This window comes from Pan troglodytes, chromosome 2, assembly GCF_028858775.2.
Source record: "Pan troglodytes isolate AG18354 chromosome 2, NHGRI_mPanTro3-v2.0_pri, whole genome shotgun sequence".
In the NCBI taxonomy this organism is placed as follows: Eukaryota; Metazoa; Chordata; class Mammalia; order Primates; family Hominidae; genus Pan; species Pan troglodytes.
In genome coordinates this window covers 104,888,256-104,906,085 of record NC_086015.1, presented here as the reverse complement: position 1 = coordinate 104,906,085, position 17,830 = coordinate 104,888,256, and the positions used below count along the sequence as shown (strand labels likewise).

General features: G+C 42.0%; 1 protein-coding gene across 1 annotated transcript; it reads right to left on the bottom strand.

The window, feature by feature from the left end:
- Positions 1–5,043: 5,043 nt before the first annotated feature.
- TRMT10C (tRNA methyltransferase 10C, mitochondrial RNase P subunit) lies at positions 5,044–9,412 on the bottom strand. The gene is made up of 2 exons (NM_001243944.1): positions 9,277–9,412; positions 5,044–6,519 (listed from the first exon to the last, which is right to left on the bottom strand). Exon 2 carries the CDS (start codon positions 6,505–6,507, stop codon positions 5,296–5,298), a length of 1,212 nt encoding a protein of 403 aa, NP_001230873.1. The 5' UTR covers positions 6,508–6,519; positions 9,277–9,412; the 3' UTR covers positions 5,044–5,295.
- Between the last annotated feature and the right edge of the window lie 8,418 nt (positions 9,413–17,830).

Sequence of the window (17,830 nt, the reverse complement as noted above, 5' to 3'; positions counted from 1 at the left end):
CCAAGTTGAGAAACTACTATGTCAAGTTAAGACTGCAGTAATTTCTGCCTTAATAAGAAACCTTTAGTGGATTCCTACAGTCTGCAGTCTGAAGTCCGTGAGTTACATTAGGCCCTAGCCTACCTTTTCGGCTTCATCTTCCCCCTTTCTCAGTATTTATCCAGCCCTCCTAGCCAAATGGGGTCTATTACTTGCTTAGGGAACTGGAGTTTCTGGGTTTGTCTTACCATATATAGTTAGAGAAAGTCTTAGGAGTCAGAACTTGGATTTGAATCTGTTTTGCCCTTTCCTGCTTGAGTAACCTTGAGACTTGCTTACTGCCTACAGACCTACCTTTTCTTCTCTATAAAAGAGCAATAATAATAGTACCTCCTCAAAGAGTGGTAATAGGGATCAAATGAGATCATCTTTGTATACCATTATTTGGTCACTTCATACTTCCCTCAGTTTGTGTGTGTGTGTGTGTGTGTGTTTTAAGTGTTGTCTCTCTGAATGGCTCAAAAGTTCCTTGACAACAGAGACCAGTTTTTAAAAACTGTACTGTGCGTTTCATATATGAATATGAAAAGTGTTCAATATTTGCGGATGGATTACTCCTCGGGCTTCAAGTCCAGGGAGTGGAGAATGAAGAAATTATCAAAGTATGTTTCCCATGACAGAAGCAGGGCACTGTGGTGGTGATTTTGTGACCTAGGTTGAAGTCCCTGATCCATCATTTATCATGTATGTAAAAGTAACCAGCAAACTATCTTACAGGTACTTAATTCATGTTTGTTTCATTTTCCTTGTGATCTTTTCAAGGTAATCATTGAGACTCTCGTTTCTATCATTTTAAAAATGGAGATATACACGAAGATTTTTGAGATTATGTATTTACAGATGCTTGTAATTTTTTATGGGGGGGGATAGAGTCTCTCACTCTGTCACCCAGGCTGGAGTGCAATGGCATGGTCTTGGCTCACTGCAACCTCCGCCTCCTGGGTTCAAGCGATTCTCCTTCCTCAGCCTCTCGAGTAGCTGGGACAACAGGCGCGTGCCACCACACCCGGCTAATGTTTGTATTTTTAGTAGAGACGGGGTTTCACTATGTTGGCCAGGCTGGTCTCGAACTCCTGACTTTGTGATCCGCCCACCTTAGCCTCCCTAAGTGCTGGGATTACAGGCGTGAGCCACCGTGTCGGGCCGATGCTTGTAATTTTTAAGTGAAGAAGATAAAGCTCAGAGAAGTCACATACCTATTTAGGAGCGGATCCAGTTCCCATATACCACACTGCAGAAGTTAAGGATGCATCTGCAGGACTAGGTATGAAAGGAAAAAAACGAAACAAAAAAAGGGTGAAGATAGTAATCCATTCACCTTTCAGTTCTGTGAGTTTCATGAGGTGTGCCTGTCTTGTTCACCACTGTTTCCCCAGCACCTGGATTATACTAGTCTGGATAAATATCTATTGAAGAAATTAATGCAAGCTTCAGTAACCTCCTACAAACGGGTTAGGAAATGAAAAGGTAGTGTAGTATGAAGGGGTGGAAAGGGGATGATCACTTTCCTCCCCATCAAAAGAGTCATGACAACATGCTTGTAACAAAAGACAGGTTAACAAGAGAAAAGCCTAACAAATTAATGTGCATAAGCATGGGAACGATACAACAAAATAAGAAAACTAAAAAAAGGGTCAGATGGTTGAAGTTTAATACTTTTCATAGGGGAGAGAGAGGTGGGGGGGCTACAGGCAATTTTAGAGGAGTAGTAAATGATTTTAGGAGAGATTAATGCAGAAATTCACTTGTAAATTATTCTCTTTGTAAACCAAGTGAAACTAGAGAACCAACAATAATTCGAAGGCCAGTCGTGGTGACTCACTCCCATAATCCCAGCTACTAGGGAGGCTGAGATAGAAGGATCACTTGAGCCCCGGAGGCAAGGTTGCAGTGAGCCAAGATCTCGCCACTGCACTCCAACCTGGGTGACAGAGTGAGACCCTGTCTCAAAAACAAAAAACAGTAGTTTGAGGCAAAGTTTGGGCTCTAAGTGTGGTGGTTAATTTTCAGTCTCTTCCTCTATGATGTGAGTTTTGTTTTGTTTTTTTATGAGACCAGGTCTCACTGTGTTGCCCAGGCTGGAGTGTGGTGGCTATTCACAGGCATGATGATAGCACACTACAGCCTCAAACTCCTGGCCTCAAGAATCCTCCCATCTGAGACTCACAAGTAGCTGGGACTACATGTGTGCACCACTGTATCTGGCTTTGTGATATGTTTTAATTTCTTCTGGTTAATGAAATTTCAGGGAGGAAGCAGATAGAAAGCAATTGTGTTCTTTGATGGGTCTGGTTTCTAGGTAGATAAGAAACTTCAAAGAACAGTCTTATCCCGTGTTTTGGGGGAGGCAGAGGATTGAGAGGCAGGAGGTGGGGTGGGGAGATCAGACAAACCTTGCAGCTGCTTCTCTAGTTCAGCATGTCAAAGCACCAAATTTTGGGGTACCGTTTTCTGACAATGAATAGGCAATGTAGTCCAAGGCAAAGAGCATTAGTTTTGCACCACACAAAAACTCGACTTAAATTCTAATTCTGCATTTTGCTAATTCTGTGAGTTTGGACTGGATACCAATGTTATGGAATATGTTATAACTATACAAATGGAATAATACATATAGGGTTACTGAGGGCATTGGGATAATAAAGGTTAAATCTATAATATGCTGCCTGGCCATGGTGAGAGCTTGCTTCATAGTAGCTATGGATTATAACCTCTAGTGAGCTATTTAAGTGGTTTAAAAGGCTGGAAATGGAAGGTAATATGAGCAATTATTATTTTAATTTAGATGTGTAATTTGTGAGGTGACAACTATAATATCTAACATTTATTCAAGCTTACTATACACCAAGCATTGTTGCAGGTATTCTACATGAAATTCAGTACATTAAATCATTACAACCCTATGAATTAAGTGCTACTATTACTCCCATTTTTATGGAAGAGGGAATTTGGGCACGGAAAAGATAAGTAAGAAGTGGAGCTGAACTTGAAATTCAGGCCAAGAGCTACCAAAAAAAAAAAAAAAAATTAGAGTGGAGAAGAGAAGTGGCTAATCTTGATTTCACTAACCTTAAGTAGGTTCTTTTTTTTGTTTTGTTTTTGTTTTTGTTTTGAGACAGGATCTCGTTCTGTTGCCCAGGTTAGAGTGCAGTGGCTCATAGCTCACTGCAGCCTTGAACTCCTGGGCTGAAGTGATCCTCCTGCCTTAGCCTCCCAAAATTCTGGGATTACAGGCGTGAGCCATTAAGTAGGTTCGTAATGTAGCCTTATAATTCTATTATATGTCCTCAGACTATTCTCAATTTCAGTGTACATCAGAATCACCTGAAGGGCGTGTTAAAACATTGCTGGGCCCCACTGCCAGTTTCTGATTCAGTTGACTCAATGGCTGGAGCCCTAAAATTTGCATTTCTAACTAGTTCCCAAGTAATGCTGATGCTGCTGGTTGGGGAACCACACTTTGAGAACCACTGCCCTAATTCATTCACTTTCCTTTACTATTTCATGTTTTGTTGGCTCTCCAAAAATGTCCATTACCTCCTCCCACTTGGGATGATTTTGCTTTTTATTTTCAGTGAGAAAATAATAGTAATCAAACAGAACTTCTATATATTCTCAACCATATCTGAGGTGTGGTACCTGCATTTATACCTATATACTATGTGTTCTGTTACTTACGAAGTGGAGCCTGTCCTTGTTTACACACATCACTATTGTTCCATCCGATTTTTCTTTCTACTATTGAAACATTCCCCACATCATACATACATGCTTTTATGTCTATCTTAATAAAAGACTCTTCTCTTGATCTCATATCTTCCTGTAGCTCCTCATTCCTATTTTCCTTCATATAGAAACTTTGAAAAGATTGTTCATACTCTGTCTCCTATATCTCTGTCCATTCTTTTTTTTATCTTTTGAGACAGGGTCTTGCTCTGTTACCCAACCTGGAATGCAATGACATGATCTTGGCTCACTGCAACCTCCACATCACACGCTCAAATGATCCTCCTGGCTTAGCCCGCCAAGTAGCTGGGACTAAAGGTGCACACCACCATGCTTGGCTAAGTTTTTGTAGAGACAGGGTTTCACAATGTTGCCCAGGCTGGTCTCAAACTCCTGGACTCAAGGGATCCACCTGCCTTGGCCTCCCAAAGTACTGGGAGTACAGGTATGAGCCACCACCATGCCTGGTCCCGTCCCTTCTTTTTGTTTTTTTTGAGACGGAGTCTTGCTCTGTCACTCAGGCTGGAGTATAGTGGCACAGTCTCGGCTCACTGAAACCCCCGCCTCCTGGCTTCAAGCAGTTCTTCTGTCTCAGTCTCCTGAGTAGCTGGGATTACAGGCCTGTGCCACCACACCTGGCTAATTTTAATTTTTGTATTTTTAGTAGAGCTGGGGTTTCACCATGTTGGCCAGGCTGGTCTCAAACTCCTGATCTTTGAGCCACCGTGCTCCGCCTGTCCATTTCATTTTTTTTTTTTTTTTTTTTTTTTTTTGAGAAGGAGTTTTGCTCTTATTGCCTAGGCTGGAGTGCAATGGTGTGATCTCGGCTCACCGCAACCTCCACCTCCAGGGTTCAAGCGATTCTCCTGCCTCAGCCTCCCAAGTAGCTGGGATTACAGGCATGCGCCACCATGCCCGGCTAATTTTTTTTGTATTTTTAGTAGAGATGGTGTTTCTCCGTGTTCGTCAGGGTAGTCTCGAACTCCCGACCTCAGGTGATCTGCCCGCCTCAGCCTCCCAAAGTGCTGGGATTACAGGCCTGAGCCACCACACCCGGCCTTGTCCATTCTTTTTTAAACCTACTCCAGTTGGCTTTCTTTTCAATCCTCTATTGAAATTGCTGTTGTCAAGAGATGCATGGGGAAAGCTATGGGGGAAGGGGTGCAGAGCTTCCAAGCCCACCCCAGGGCACCACCCTCTAGGAACCTCCATAAAAAAGTCTACCAATGGTACAACTATTTAACTGGGATAATTTAAAGATTATTCTGTTCAACAATCTTGGACAACTCTTTTTATTATCTTTCTACAGTAAACAAAGTATAATCCCAAAGTTCTGCAGATATTTAATTGGGAAAAGACACAACCCTACAGTCAGTTGGGAAAGACTACCTTTAGAAGAGAAAAATGAATTGTTTGGGAAGAAATACATTAACAGAACTGTATTTCTAACGCATTTACTTTTTAAGCCATCAAATGTTCTCATTTGAGCCACGTGTTCTGTGCACATTCAGAGAACCTTTTGAAAATGAATTAAGTCTTTGCCTTCTTTAGTCTGTTGATAAACTCTTGAGAATGCTGAGAAATCTCCAGAAAACCAGTATGTTTTCTCTTGGGAACGAATTGCAGAGCCTCTTGCCAATTACCATTGTTTTTCAGACATAACAAAATACGTATCATTTGATCTAAGGTGAGATTTTTGTTACCAATTTCCCATTGTAAATATTTATCTAATGGAAGGCATTCAGTTGCCAGGTTCAGCCGTTTTGCCTTGGCTAGGGATGTGCCTGGCTGCATACTCTTATCAACAAAAGACCCAATTACATAAACTTTGTCATGTCTGAAAGTAGTCATAACATTGGGAGAATCTGCAGTTAAATAGATAATACTGTCCTTTGGAAATAAATCTACATGAGACTTTTCTGTTGATGTTAAAAGCAATTTGTCCCATTTTTCTTGATACCGTTTAACTAACTCTCTGTGAAAAGCACCATCTATTTTTAGATTGCAGAAATAAATATGGAAAGGATCAACATTTCTTCTGTTGCATCCTTCACTTTCTAAAAGCTGGGAAACAGTATTCTGCAATTCTTTTCGTTTCATATAATTTTCGTAAGCCATGTCAAAAACCAAAGGTTGTCCAAACTGCATGGCCTGGGCACCCTTCCAGCCCATTGCTATGTCCATATTCCTATCCCAAAGTCGTAAAAATAGAAAGTTTTTCTGTTTATCTTCCTCAGTGGTTTCTAGCAGCTTGAGATTTTTTGCTTCTTCCCTTGCTGCTGCTTTCATTTCTTTTTTTATTTGCCTAGCTTTTTTCACTTTTTCCTTCGTATATAAATATTTTAAATATTTTTTTTTTGCTGTGTTAGAAACACATTCCATAAGGGTTTTGAGCTCTTCTTCAGTGATGTGTTCTGGTACTTCTCTGCCAAGCAATCTCCACATCTCAATGAACTCTCTGGTGGCAGCTAGAGGATCTTCATCCTTACTGCTTGAGATTGTTGAAACACATTCTTCTTGCACACTACATTTCATGGTAGTTTTCCACTTATCCAACTCTAGCTCTTCAGAAGGGGGTGTACTCTCATTATTAGGATAAGTAACAGCTGGTATTTTGGAAGACATGTATCTCTGCAAAATTGTTAAGTTATTTCTCTTCCTATGAAGGGTAAATGGCACCAAAAACCTGGTGAAAGGTCTGAAGAAATTGACACTAACACTCATTTTGAGGAAAGCAGCCATGTAACAAAAACCCTGTAAAAGAAGAAAAATGCAATTAAAAATTAGACAAAGATTTTTATAACTTCTCAACTAATTGTGCAAGTATAAATCTGAAATAGCAAAATAAAATCAATTTTTGAAACACAAAGTAAAATCTTTGTACCAATTTTTTTCCTAGACTCCTGTGGTCTAAAGCCTGTGATCACTCATTGAGTAAAAAGTTTAAAACTTAGTTGGGTTCTTGGCCGGGCGCAGTGGCTCATGCCTGTAATCCCAGCACTTTGGGAGCCCGAGGTGGGTGGATCACCTGAGGTCAGGGGTTCAAGACTAGCCTGGCCAACATGGTGAGAAACCCCATCTCTACCAAAAATACAAAAATTAGCCAGGTATGGTGGCAAGCACCTGTAATCCCAGCTTCTCGGGAGGCTGAGGCAGGAGAATTGCTTGAACCCAGGAGGTGGAGGTTGCAGTGAGGCGAGATTGTGCCACTGCACTCCAGCCTGGGTGACAGAGTGAGATTCTGTCTCAAAAAAAAAAAAAGTTGGGTTCTTATTTTAGACATGAATTTCACTATTGCTTTAGCTAAAAGGATAAGTTGAAGATCCTTTTTAGATTTTTATCTAGGGGCCCAGAGAATCAATGTTACTGGGCAACAAAGTTATGTACCACCGAGGCAGCTGACATCATGATGCTGCATACTCCTCCATTCTACACTAAGCCCAGATACAGAACCAAACACAAGATCCTTCACAAAAGCAACAAATAAAGACAAAGGACATGAAAGGTACTGAGAATGGCAACAGGTAAAAAGCACTTAGAAACTGCTGTACCAATGCCCTCGTTACAGAAATATACCAAGATCTACTGATCAAAAAATAGCAACAAATTCTTCCCCAGTTCAGGCTTTATTTTGCAGCAAATAATGTTATTAACAAAGAAAATGTCCAAGATTGAGACAAATGTATATAAATGTATATAAAGCTCCACAATTTTATCCTAAAAGCCTGGATGTCCATGAGATATTGAAGATGCTTAAAGATGTAAAACTAGTCTCAAATTTGAAGGAAAAGAAATAAAGGGAATTCAAATTTTTACAAAATGCAAATAAAACACTTGAAAAATTCCTTCTTCCCTTGGCTTCATTTAATGACCCTGCACAGGCTCCTAGGTTTCCTGCTCTCTGACCTGTGCACTGATGTCCAGATGCCCCTCCCTTAAAGGTGGATGTAACTCCGCATTCTATCCTATTCTTTTTTTTCAATCTATACATTTCCCTTCTGAGATGTGACCTACTTCTGTGGCTTCAATGACCATGCATTAGAAAGACATCTCAAATGCAGGCCGGGTGCAGTGGCTCACTCCTGTAATCCCAGCACTTTGGAAGGCCGAGGAGGGAGGATCGCTTGAGGTCACGAGTTTGAGACCAGCCTGACCAACATGGTGAAACCCCGTCTCTACTAAAAATACAAAAATTAGCCAGGTGTGGTGGCGCACGCCTGTAATCCCAGGTACTCGTGAGGCTGAAGTGGGGCGATTCTTCTACTTCCCAGGTACTCATGAGGCTGATGTAGAAGAATCGCTTGAATACGGGGGGCGGAAGTTGCAGTGAGCCGAGATTTTGCAACAAAATGTGTTGCAGTGAGCGACAGAGTAAGACTGTCTCAAAACAACAAAAACAAACAAAAGACACCTCAAACGCAACAAATCGAAATAACCCCTCTACCTTTACTTCACAATCTGATCCTCCTTCAATGTTCTGTTTCAAGGGATATTGCTATCCATTGGTATTGTTCCCAACATATATTTCTAAGCTTATTGCGGCCAGGTCAGCAGCATCTCTAGCTATTCTTCACCTCACACTTCAAGTATTCCACCATTAGTTTTCACAGCACTCTGGTGCCTATGACAGTACTTCTAACACTGTACTGTAATTGGCTGGTTATCTATTTGCCTCACTAGATGGTAAGGACTAACTAGTGTCCATGAGGACAAGGACTTTGTCTATAATGTTAACATTGAATCCAATGCTTGACAGTATTTGGCTCACAGTAATCACGCAAATATTTTTCTAATACCCTAGATCGATGCTTCCTTCATTAAAAAAAAAAAGAAAAAAAAAGTTCAGCCTCCTTTTATTATTTTTTTTGAGACGGAGTCTCGCTCTGTCACTCCAGGCTGGAGTATAGTGGCTCGATCTCGGCGCAAGCTCCGCCTCCCAGGGTTCACGCCATTCTCCTGCCTCAGCCTCCCAAGTAGCTGGGACTACAGGCACCCGCCACCACGCCCGGCTATTTTGTATTTTTAGTACAGACGGGGTTTCACTGTGTTAGCCAGGATGGTCTCGGATCTCCTGACCTCGTGATCCGCCCACCTCGGCCTCTCATTGTGCTGGGATTACAGGCGTGAGCCACCGCGCCCGGCTCAGCCTCCCTTTAAAGAGAAAACAATTTACTTTAGAATCGCGGAAATATTTAACTGGGGTCCCCAGGCCCCAATCTAATAAACATTGATTTCGGAAAGAGTTTTAAAAGTTTTATTCTTGTAACTGGCAAGGACTTAGAATACCACAGAAATGAAAACCCCAATTGTAAAAAGCAATCAAGTACATCATTTCAGGAACCACTGATTTTGTTTCAGGTACTGTACTAGTTACAGTTTATTAAAATCACTGGGCTTCCTCTTACCCGTGGGCCTTCCGAGCGCACATGCTCCACTAAGTGCATCTTGGAACGTCTCCGGCGTCCTCCCACCCCCAACACACACATTAGGCGAAAGAAGAAACTCGCTTACCAGGAGTGCAGAGATAGTGGTTCCCGCTGGCGCAAAGAACAGGGACCCTGGAGGACGAAGGACTCCGACGTAAGGACGCCCAGGGATCCGCGCCGAAGCTAGCACGCAGCCTACCCAACAGTCCACACAGCCGACCAAAGCGGTCGCTGGGGCTCAGCCGGAAGTTCCGCCCTCTCCCTTCCGGCGCTGCTTTTTTACGTCACAGCACGCAAAGAACGCTTTCCTGGCTGAAAGAAGCGCCTCAGAGGAGACGGCTGTCAGTAGGCAACTGGGTACTTGCAGACTACGCTCTCAGTTGTCACGGACTTGTAGCTGTGTTGTGTTGTGTTTTCCTCCATATATCCTAAAAACTTCTTATGGGCCGGGCCAGTTGGCTTACGCCTGTAATCCCAGTGCTTTGGGCGGCCGAGGCGGGCGGATCACTTGGGGTCAGGAGTTTGAGACCAGCCTGGCCAACATAGTGAAACCCCGTCTCTACTAAAAATACAAAAATTAGCCAGGTGTGGTGGCGCGCGCCTGTAATCCCAGTTGCTTGGGAGACTGAGGCAGGAGAATCGCTTGAACCCGGGAGGCGGAGGTTGCGGTGAGCCGAGATCGCGCCACTGCACTCCAGCCTGGGCGACAGAGCAAGACTCTGTCTCAAAAAAACAAAAAACAAAAAACTGTTTCTAATCCTCTTCTCAACCTACTCTCTGTTTGGGCCCTGTATTTATAAACATTTGCTGACAAAGTACTAAAAGTGTGTTTTTTTCACACGTCTTCTTACTCAGCTTCAAACTCCTTGACGCTAGGACTTTAAACTCCTAATCTTTTTGACCAGTTTATCACCAGTACCTGGCACTATGCTTGGAACGTGATAAGCCACGGTAAGTTTCTGTCTCCTCCTAGCTCATTTGGAAAATTTAATGTGAAATGAAATTAAAACACATTTGTAAATTGGTGGCCTTTGGGGCCAATTCAGCCTCCACATATGTTTGTAACCAAACACAGAATGAACATATTCTGCAGCCATTCTACTCCTAGTAATATACCCAAAGAAATTGAAAGCAGAGACACAAACAGACACTTGTACTCTAATGTCATTGTAGCATTATTGATAATAACCAAAAGGTGGAAGCAACCGAAATATCCATGAACAGATGAATAGATTTAAAAATGTTGCATGTACATATAATGGAATATTATTCGGTCTTAAAAAGGAATGAAGTTCTGATACATGGTACAACATGGATAAACTTTGGAGGCATTAGACACTGAGATAAGCCAGGCACAAAAGGACAAATATTGTATAAGTCCACCTATATGAAGTACCTAGAATAGTCAAATCATAAAGAAAGAAAGTAGAATAGTGTTTACCAGGGGCTGGGGAAAGGGAAGAATGGGCAGATACTGTTTAATAGGTATGAATTTTCAGTATGGGATGATGAAAAAGTTCTGGAGATGGATAGTAGTGATGGTTGTACAAGAACTTGAATGTACTTAATGCCATTGAACTGTACACTTGAAAATGACTAAAATGGAAATGTTTATATTGTATGTAGTTTACTAAAATGAAGGAAGGTAGGCATAGTATTTTCCAAATTATTTTTAAAAACGAGATCTTGTCTAAGAGACTGATTACTATCATGTTAGAAAGGTGAGGTGGTGATAGCAAAATAATCATGAGTTTACTCCCAAACATGGAAAAAAATCAAGAATAAATATCGTCTAGTAGTTATAACAAATAGCAGTGGTAGAGTTTATTTTTTCTTGTTTCTGTTCTTTAAAGAGATACATCTGAAGTTTTTCCTTTAATATTTTATGAAGGTTTTTGCTATATGATCTTTGTCAAGTAAAGGAAATTTCATTCTGTTAAGTTTACTAAGATTCTTTATGTGAAAAATCTTTGGAAGTGTTTCTATAAATATAGCAGAACATAATTTATTCAATATGTCTGGGATCTGACCTATTCTAGATTAAGAATATTTCCAGGTTTCAGACATCTTACCTCCAACAAAAAGCACAGTGATTTTCAAAATACGTTTTTTTTTTTTTTTTTTGAGACGGAGTCTCGCTCTTTCACCCAGGCCAGAGTGCAGTGGCGCGATCTCGGCTCATTGCAAGCTCCGCCTCCCGGGTTTACGCCATTCTCCTGCCTCAGCCCCCGAGTAGCTGGGACTACAGGCGCCCGCCACCGCGCCCGGCTAATTTTTTGTATTTTTAGTAGAGACAGGGTTTCACCGTGTTAGCCAGGATGGTCTCGATCTCCTGACCTCGTGATCCGCCCGCCTCGGACTCCCACAGTGCTGGGATTACAGGCGTGAGCCACCGCGCCCGGCCTCAAAATACATGTTTTGGCATAGAAAAATAGCTTGTAATATGGGATGTAAGGTATCAAAAAAATAAAAAATAAATTGTAGGCCAGGAGCAGTGGCTCATGCCTATAATCAGCATTTTGGGAGGCCAAGGCAGGCAGATTGCTTGGACTCAAGAGTTCCAGACCAGCCTGGCCAACATGATGAAACCCTGTCTCTACAAAAAATACATAAAAAAAAAAGAAAAAGAAATAAATTTTAAAAGCAAGGAAATATATAAAAACCCATAAGACAATGTCACATAAACACTAGAAAAAGTAGAAGGTCTGAATGCTCTCTCTTGGCTCATATTTCTTCTTGGAAACAATGGTTAGACCTAAATAAAGGCTGTTTTGTAGTCAAGGCACCCACTCTCCAGTTCCCCAGAGCTTATTCCACCACATGTTATCTTTTCTACACTGGTGCAAATGTCATTTGCCATGTATTTTGCCTGCACTGTTTATTATATAATAGAGAACGATTTCTCTATACCAACGTCTCTTTCAAGAGTTGGAAGACAAAGCATGGATTCAAAGATTTAGGTGTTACTTACAAAGTAGAGAACTCTTGTATTTGATTCTCTGCTCTACCTTCAATGTCTACAACAGTGCTTGGCAAGTATCGGAAACTCAATAATAATTTGCTGATGAATGAATACTAAATAGATCAGGTAAGTGATGTTAGTGGCTTGGACAACAGTGGTGGCAGTAAAGGCAAAGAAAAGGGGGAATATTTGAAAGATATTTAAGAGCTGGACATGACAGAATTTGGTGATCAATTTGGGAGAGAAGGAGAGGAACAAGTCAATAGTCTGGTTTGAGCACCTGGGCAGACAGTGAAAAGGAGTATATGGTGTGAGGGCAGAGATGGTAAGTATAGTATTAGACATGCGGCTTTTGAGCTCTCTTCAAAATAGCCAAACGATATCTCCTTTAGGATATTTGGCAGTTGGCTGTATGGGTCTAGAGTTTAGGTGAAAGAAGAATGCACCAAAGATACATATTTGAGAGTTATTAACATAGAGTCTGTGAAACCATATGGGTGGAAGAGATTACCTAGGGCTTGGGTAGAGAACAGGAATGGACAAAAGAAACTGAAAATAAGCAGCTAAAGAGATGGGAGGAAAACAACCAGAATATGACATAGAAATCAAGGAAAAGGTGTTTTCAAAGACAAGTGGATGGGTAACAGGGTCAAATATTGCCTAGAGATCATGCAATGCAGACTGAAAAGTATCTACTAGATTTAGCAATACAAGGGCCACTGGGACCTTAATTGTGAGGTTTGGGGGCTTTAGCCAGATGAGAGTGAATAAGGAATGAGAAGATTATGAGAAAATAGAATCATCAAGTTTAAACATTTCTATGAAATTTGTCTAAAGAAAAGACAGCGTGCTCAGTCCCTGGATGTGGAGTCCAGGAAAATTTTCTTCATTATTATTATGTTAGATTGGGAGAGGCCTGACATTTTAAATGCTGTTAGAATCATCGGCAAAGGGGTAAGAGAAAGAAAGGATAATGGGATGGGTAGACTTCCTGAGAAGATTAACAGAGATGGTATATAGAGGAGAGATGCTATTTAGAGGAGAGATGGAGAGATTGGTTTCGTATAAGAGGAAGAAATACCACTTTCATTGTAACAAGAAGAAAGGAAGAAACTTAGGTGGGTATGGAGGACAATTTATAGACATGATGGCTATAATTTGATACAGTTCGCATTCTCTGTGAAAGAGGTAGACAGACTACCTCTGTGCGGAGACTAAAGATTGGGTGAAGAAACAGAAAGTAGAATGGTTGTTACTGTGGAGTCCTAATTAGGGAAAAGGAGTCAGGCTGGCGGGACCAGAGGAAAGCAAAGAGATAAAGCAAATAAGCTATAAATATGCCTGTCTTCACGGTTCAGGACATATAAACAAAAAAGGAAGCAGATGAATTATAGGTCTGTTTTTCTTTATGCCCAAGGACATATTGCCCAATACATATGGCCCTCCTACTCAGATAATGCACATAACTCAAAAACTTACTGCTTACCAACAAACGCCTCAATTTATCAAACATCTCAGCTGACAAAAGAAAGCAAGTTATGCTCCCAGTGCATTGGCATTATCAATCAGCCCAAGTTCTATGTTATAAAATCTCCAGCTAATCTTTGTCTCTTTGCAGTCGGCTCCTCTTTTGCAGCCTTCCGGTTGCTTTATTGCAATGTATTTTCCTACTTTCTTTCTCTCTCTCTCTCTTTTTTTTTTTTGAGAGAGAGTCTCGCTCTGACACCAGGCTGGAGTGCAGTGGTGCGATCTGAGCTCACTGCAACCTCCGCCTCCTGGGCTCAAGCGATTCTCCTGCCTCAGCCTCCCGAGTAGCTGGGGCTACAATCGTGCGCCACCACGCCCAGCTAATTTTTGTATTTTTAGTAGAGACGGGGTTTCACCATGTTTGCCAGGATGGTCTCAATTTCTTGACCTTGTGATCTGCCTGCCTCAGCCTCCCAAAGTGCTGGGATTACAGGCGTGAGCCGTGCCTGGCTTTTCCTACTTTCTTTAATAAATTTGCCTTTCTTTACAAGCGTTTTTGGTAAATTCTTTTACTCCAGAGCCACCGGCCCAGATAGTTGTCCCTGCCACCCCCTGTGACAGTTACCAGGAATGGTGGAGTTGTTTAATGAGTTTCAGATATGCAAGATGAAAAAGTCCTGGAGATCTGTTGCATAGCAATGTAAATATACTTAACACTACTGAACTGCACACTCAAAAAATGGTTAAGATGGTAAAGAAAGAAGTATGAGTTGACTAGTGAGACAGCCATGATATCAGGCAGTGTTAATAGTCTAGTTCAGTTTGGGGATCATGAATTTATAGTGATACCAATCTGTGTTATGTGATCTTTCTCCCTATTTTGCTAATGCTGCTAAGGGCTAAGATGGCTGGGTATAACTCAGTTTACAGAAGGGGAGTGGTGTAAAGTTGTTAAATATTTTGGTATAGGGGAAGAAATATGACTATCTATCTTCCCTTCATGAGTTCTTAGCTGAGACTCTCTGTAACAAAAGACAGATTGAACAAGAGAAAAACAAGTTTAATAATTTGTATACCTCTTGTATGCATGGGAGATAACCCAGAGAGATGAGTAAATCTTAAAAAATAAAAATTAACAAAAAAAGATTTTAAACTTCAGGGTTGAATATTATCATTTTCTGAAAACAACAACAACAACAACAAAGAAGGATGTGGAGACAGATTCAGTTAAGTTGAGATGACCAGCAAAATTACCTTAAACGGAGATAAGGTTTGTTATGCAGATTTCAGGTGATTCTGCCTTGATTGTTTAAGAGTCTCTAGTGATTTAGGGCCAGACTGGTGGCTCATGTCTGTAATGCCAGCACTTTGGGAGGACGAGGTGGGCTGATCACCTGAGCTCAGGAATTTGAGACCAGCCTGGCCAACATGGCAAAGCCCCATCTCCACTAAAAATACCAAAAAAAAAGATTAGCTAGACGTGGTGGTGCATGCCTGTAGTCCCAGCTACTTAGGGGACTGAGGCAGGAGAATTGCTTGAACCCAGGAGGCAGACGTCATGCCACTGCACTCCAGCCTGGGCAACAGAGTGAGACTTCATGTCAAAAAAACAAAAAGTGTATCTAGTGATTTAATAATCAGTGTCTTCTTGGTGCAGAGAGGGAGACATCCTTATCAATGGAGATTTTCTTTATTGAGATAAAAGGACAACTTTTCATAGCTGCTTCTGTGTCTGCAGCTTCCCAGAATAACTAGATCAGAATAATCAATATGTCAGAAGCATATTTTAGGGTGATGTGTTCTAGTCTCCTATGGTCATATTTTGGGTTGATGTATCCTGAGCCCCATCATCAGCATCAGAGTGGCTGTAGGAGTGGTCTGTAGAGTCTATAGGAGATCAAAATATACCATCCCCAAAAATGTCTCTCTGGTGTAAGGATTATTTTGAGCTGAAGACAATTAATAAAAAGCAGACATAACATGAGCTCTCTGCCCTCTCCTATCTGCCTGAGAGTAAAACATACATTTCCTCTTGTGAAGGTGTTCCTCCCACCACTCACACACTTAATGAAGTTGTTGTCACGGGGTTAGCAAGAATAATGGACAGAAATACAATTATAATTAAGCATTAATCAAGCTGCACTTTGACTCAATTCCTCATAACCATAAGTTACATAGCACCAGATTTGCATCCCCATTGTTCCTATAAATAGAATTTCTGATGTTAAAATCATAAAGTTTTTAAGATAGGTAGGAGCTCTGATATTAGAATCATAAGAATTTTATTTAAAAAGTGCTTGGCCAGGCATGATGGCTCACCCCTATAATCCCAGCGTTTTAGGAAGCTGAAGCAGGAGGATCACTTGAGTCCAGGAGTTTGAGACCACCCTGGGCAACATAATAAGATTCTGTCTCTATAGAAACTAAAAAAAATTAGCTGGGCATGGTGGTGCACACTTGTAGTCCTGTTACTGTTGGAAGGTATCTGAGTTACCGGCAGCAGCGACTTTGTATGGGTCTGCAGCAACTTCAATTCTTGTCTCCTCAGAAGAAAGATTTAAACTGAGGAGCAGAAGGCAGAAGAAGAGACAGAGGTGAGTTTCAGAGCAGGAGTGGAGGTTTATTTTAAAGGCTTTAGAACAGGAAAGAAGGAAAATTCACTTGGACGAGATCCAAGTGGGCACCTGAAGGTCAAGTGTGGTGTTTAACCTTGATCCTAGCACTTTATAGGTGTGTTAGTCTGTTTTCATGCTGCTGATAAAGACATACCTGAGACTGGGCAATTTACAAAAGAAAGAGGTTTAATGGGCTTACAGTTCCATGTGGCTGGGGAGGCCTCACAATCATGGCAGAAGGCAAAAGGCTCTTCTTACATGGTGGCGGCAAGAGAGAGCTTGTGCAGAGAAACTCCCATTTTTAAAACCATCAGATCTCATGAGACCCATTCACTATCATGAGAACAGCGCAGGAAAGACCCACCCCCATGATTTGATCATCTCCCACCATGTCTCTCCCACAAGTGGGAATTATGGGAACTACAAGATGAGATTTGGGTGGGGTCACAGAGCCAAACCATATCATTCTGCTCCTGGCCCTTTCCAAATCTCTGATCTTCACCTTTCAAAACCAATCATGCCTTCCCAACAGTCCCCCAAAGCCTTAACTCATCTCAGCATTAACTCAAAAGTCCACAGTCCAAAGTCTTATCCAAGACAAGGCAAGTTCCTTCTGCCTATGAGCCTGTAAAATCAAAAGCAAGTTAGTTATTTCCTAGATACAATGGCGGTACTGACATTGGGTAAATACAGCCATTCCAAATGGGAGAAATTGGCCAAAACGAAGGGGCTATAGGGCCCCTGCAAGTCCAAAATCCAGCAGGGCGGTCAAATCTGAAAGCTCCAAAATCATCTCCTTTGACTCCATGTCTCACATCCAGGTCATGCTGATGGAAGAGGTGGGTTCCCATGGTCTTGGGCAGCTCCGCCCCTGTGGCTTTGCAGGGTAGAGCCTCCCTCCTGGCTGTCTTCACAGGGTGGCATTGAGTGTCTGCAGCATTCCAGATGCATGGTGCAAAGCTGGCAGTGGATCTACAATTCTGGGGTCTGGAAGACAGTGGCCCTCTTCTCATAGCTCCACTAGGCAGTACCCCAGTAGTAGGGACTCTGTTTGGGGGCTCCCACCCCACATTTCTCTTCTGCACTGCCCTAGCAGAGGTTGTCCATGAGGACCCCGCCCCACAGCAAACTTCTGCCTAGACATCCAGGCGTTTCCATACATCTTTTGAAATCTAGGCAGAAGCTCCCAAACCTCAATTCTTGACTTCTGTGCACTCGCAGGTTCAACACCACATGGAAGCTGCTAAGGCTTGAGGCTTGCACCCTTTGAAGCCATGGCCCAAGCTCTTTGTTTGCCCCTTTCAGCCATGGCTGGAGTGGCTGGGATGCAGAGCGTTAAGTCCCTAAGCTGCACACAGCAGGTGGACCCTGGGCCCAGCCCACAGAATCACTTTTTTCCTCCTAGGCCTCCGGCCTGTGATGGGAGGGGCTGCCACAAAGGTCTCTGACATGCCCTGGAGACATTTTCCCCATTGTCTTGGTGGTTAACATTCAGCTCCTCGTTACTTATGCAAGTTTCTGCAGCCAGCTTGAATTTCTCCTCAGAAAATAGGATTTTCTTTTCTATTGCATCGTCAGGCTGCAAATTTTCTGAA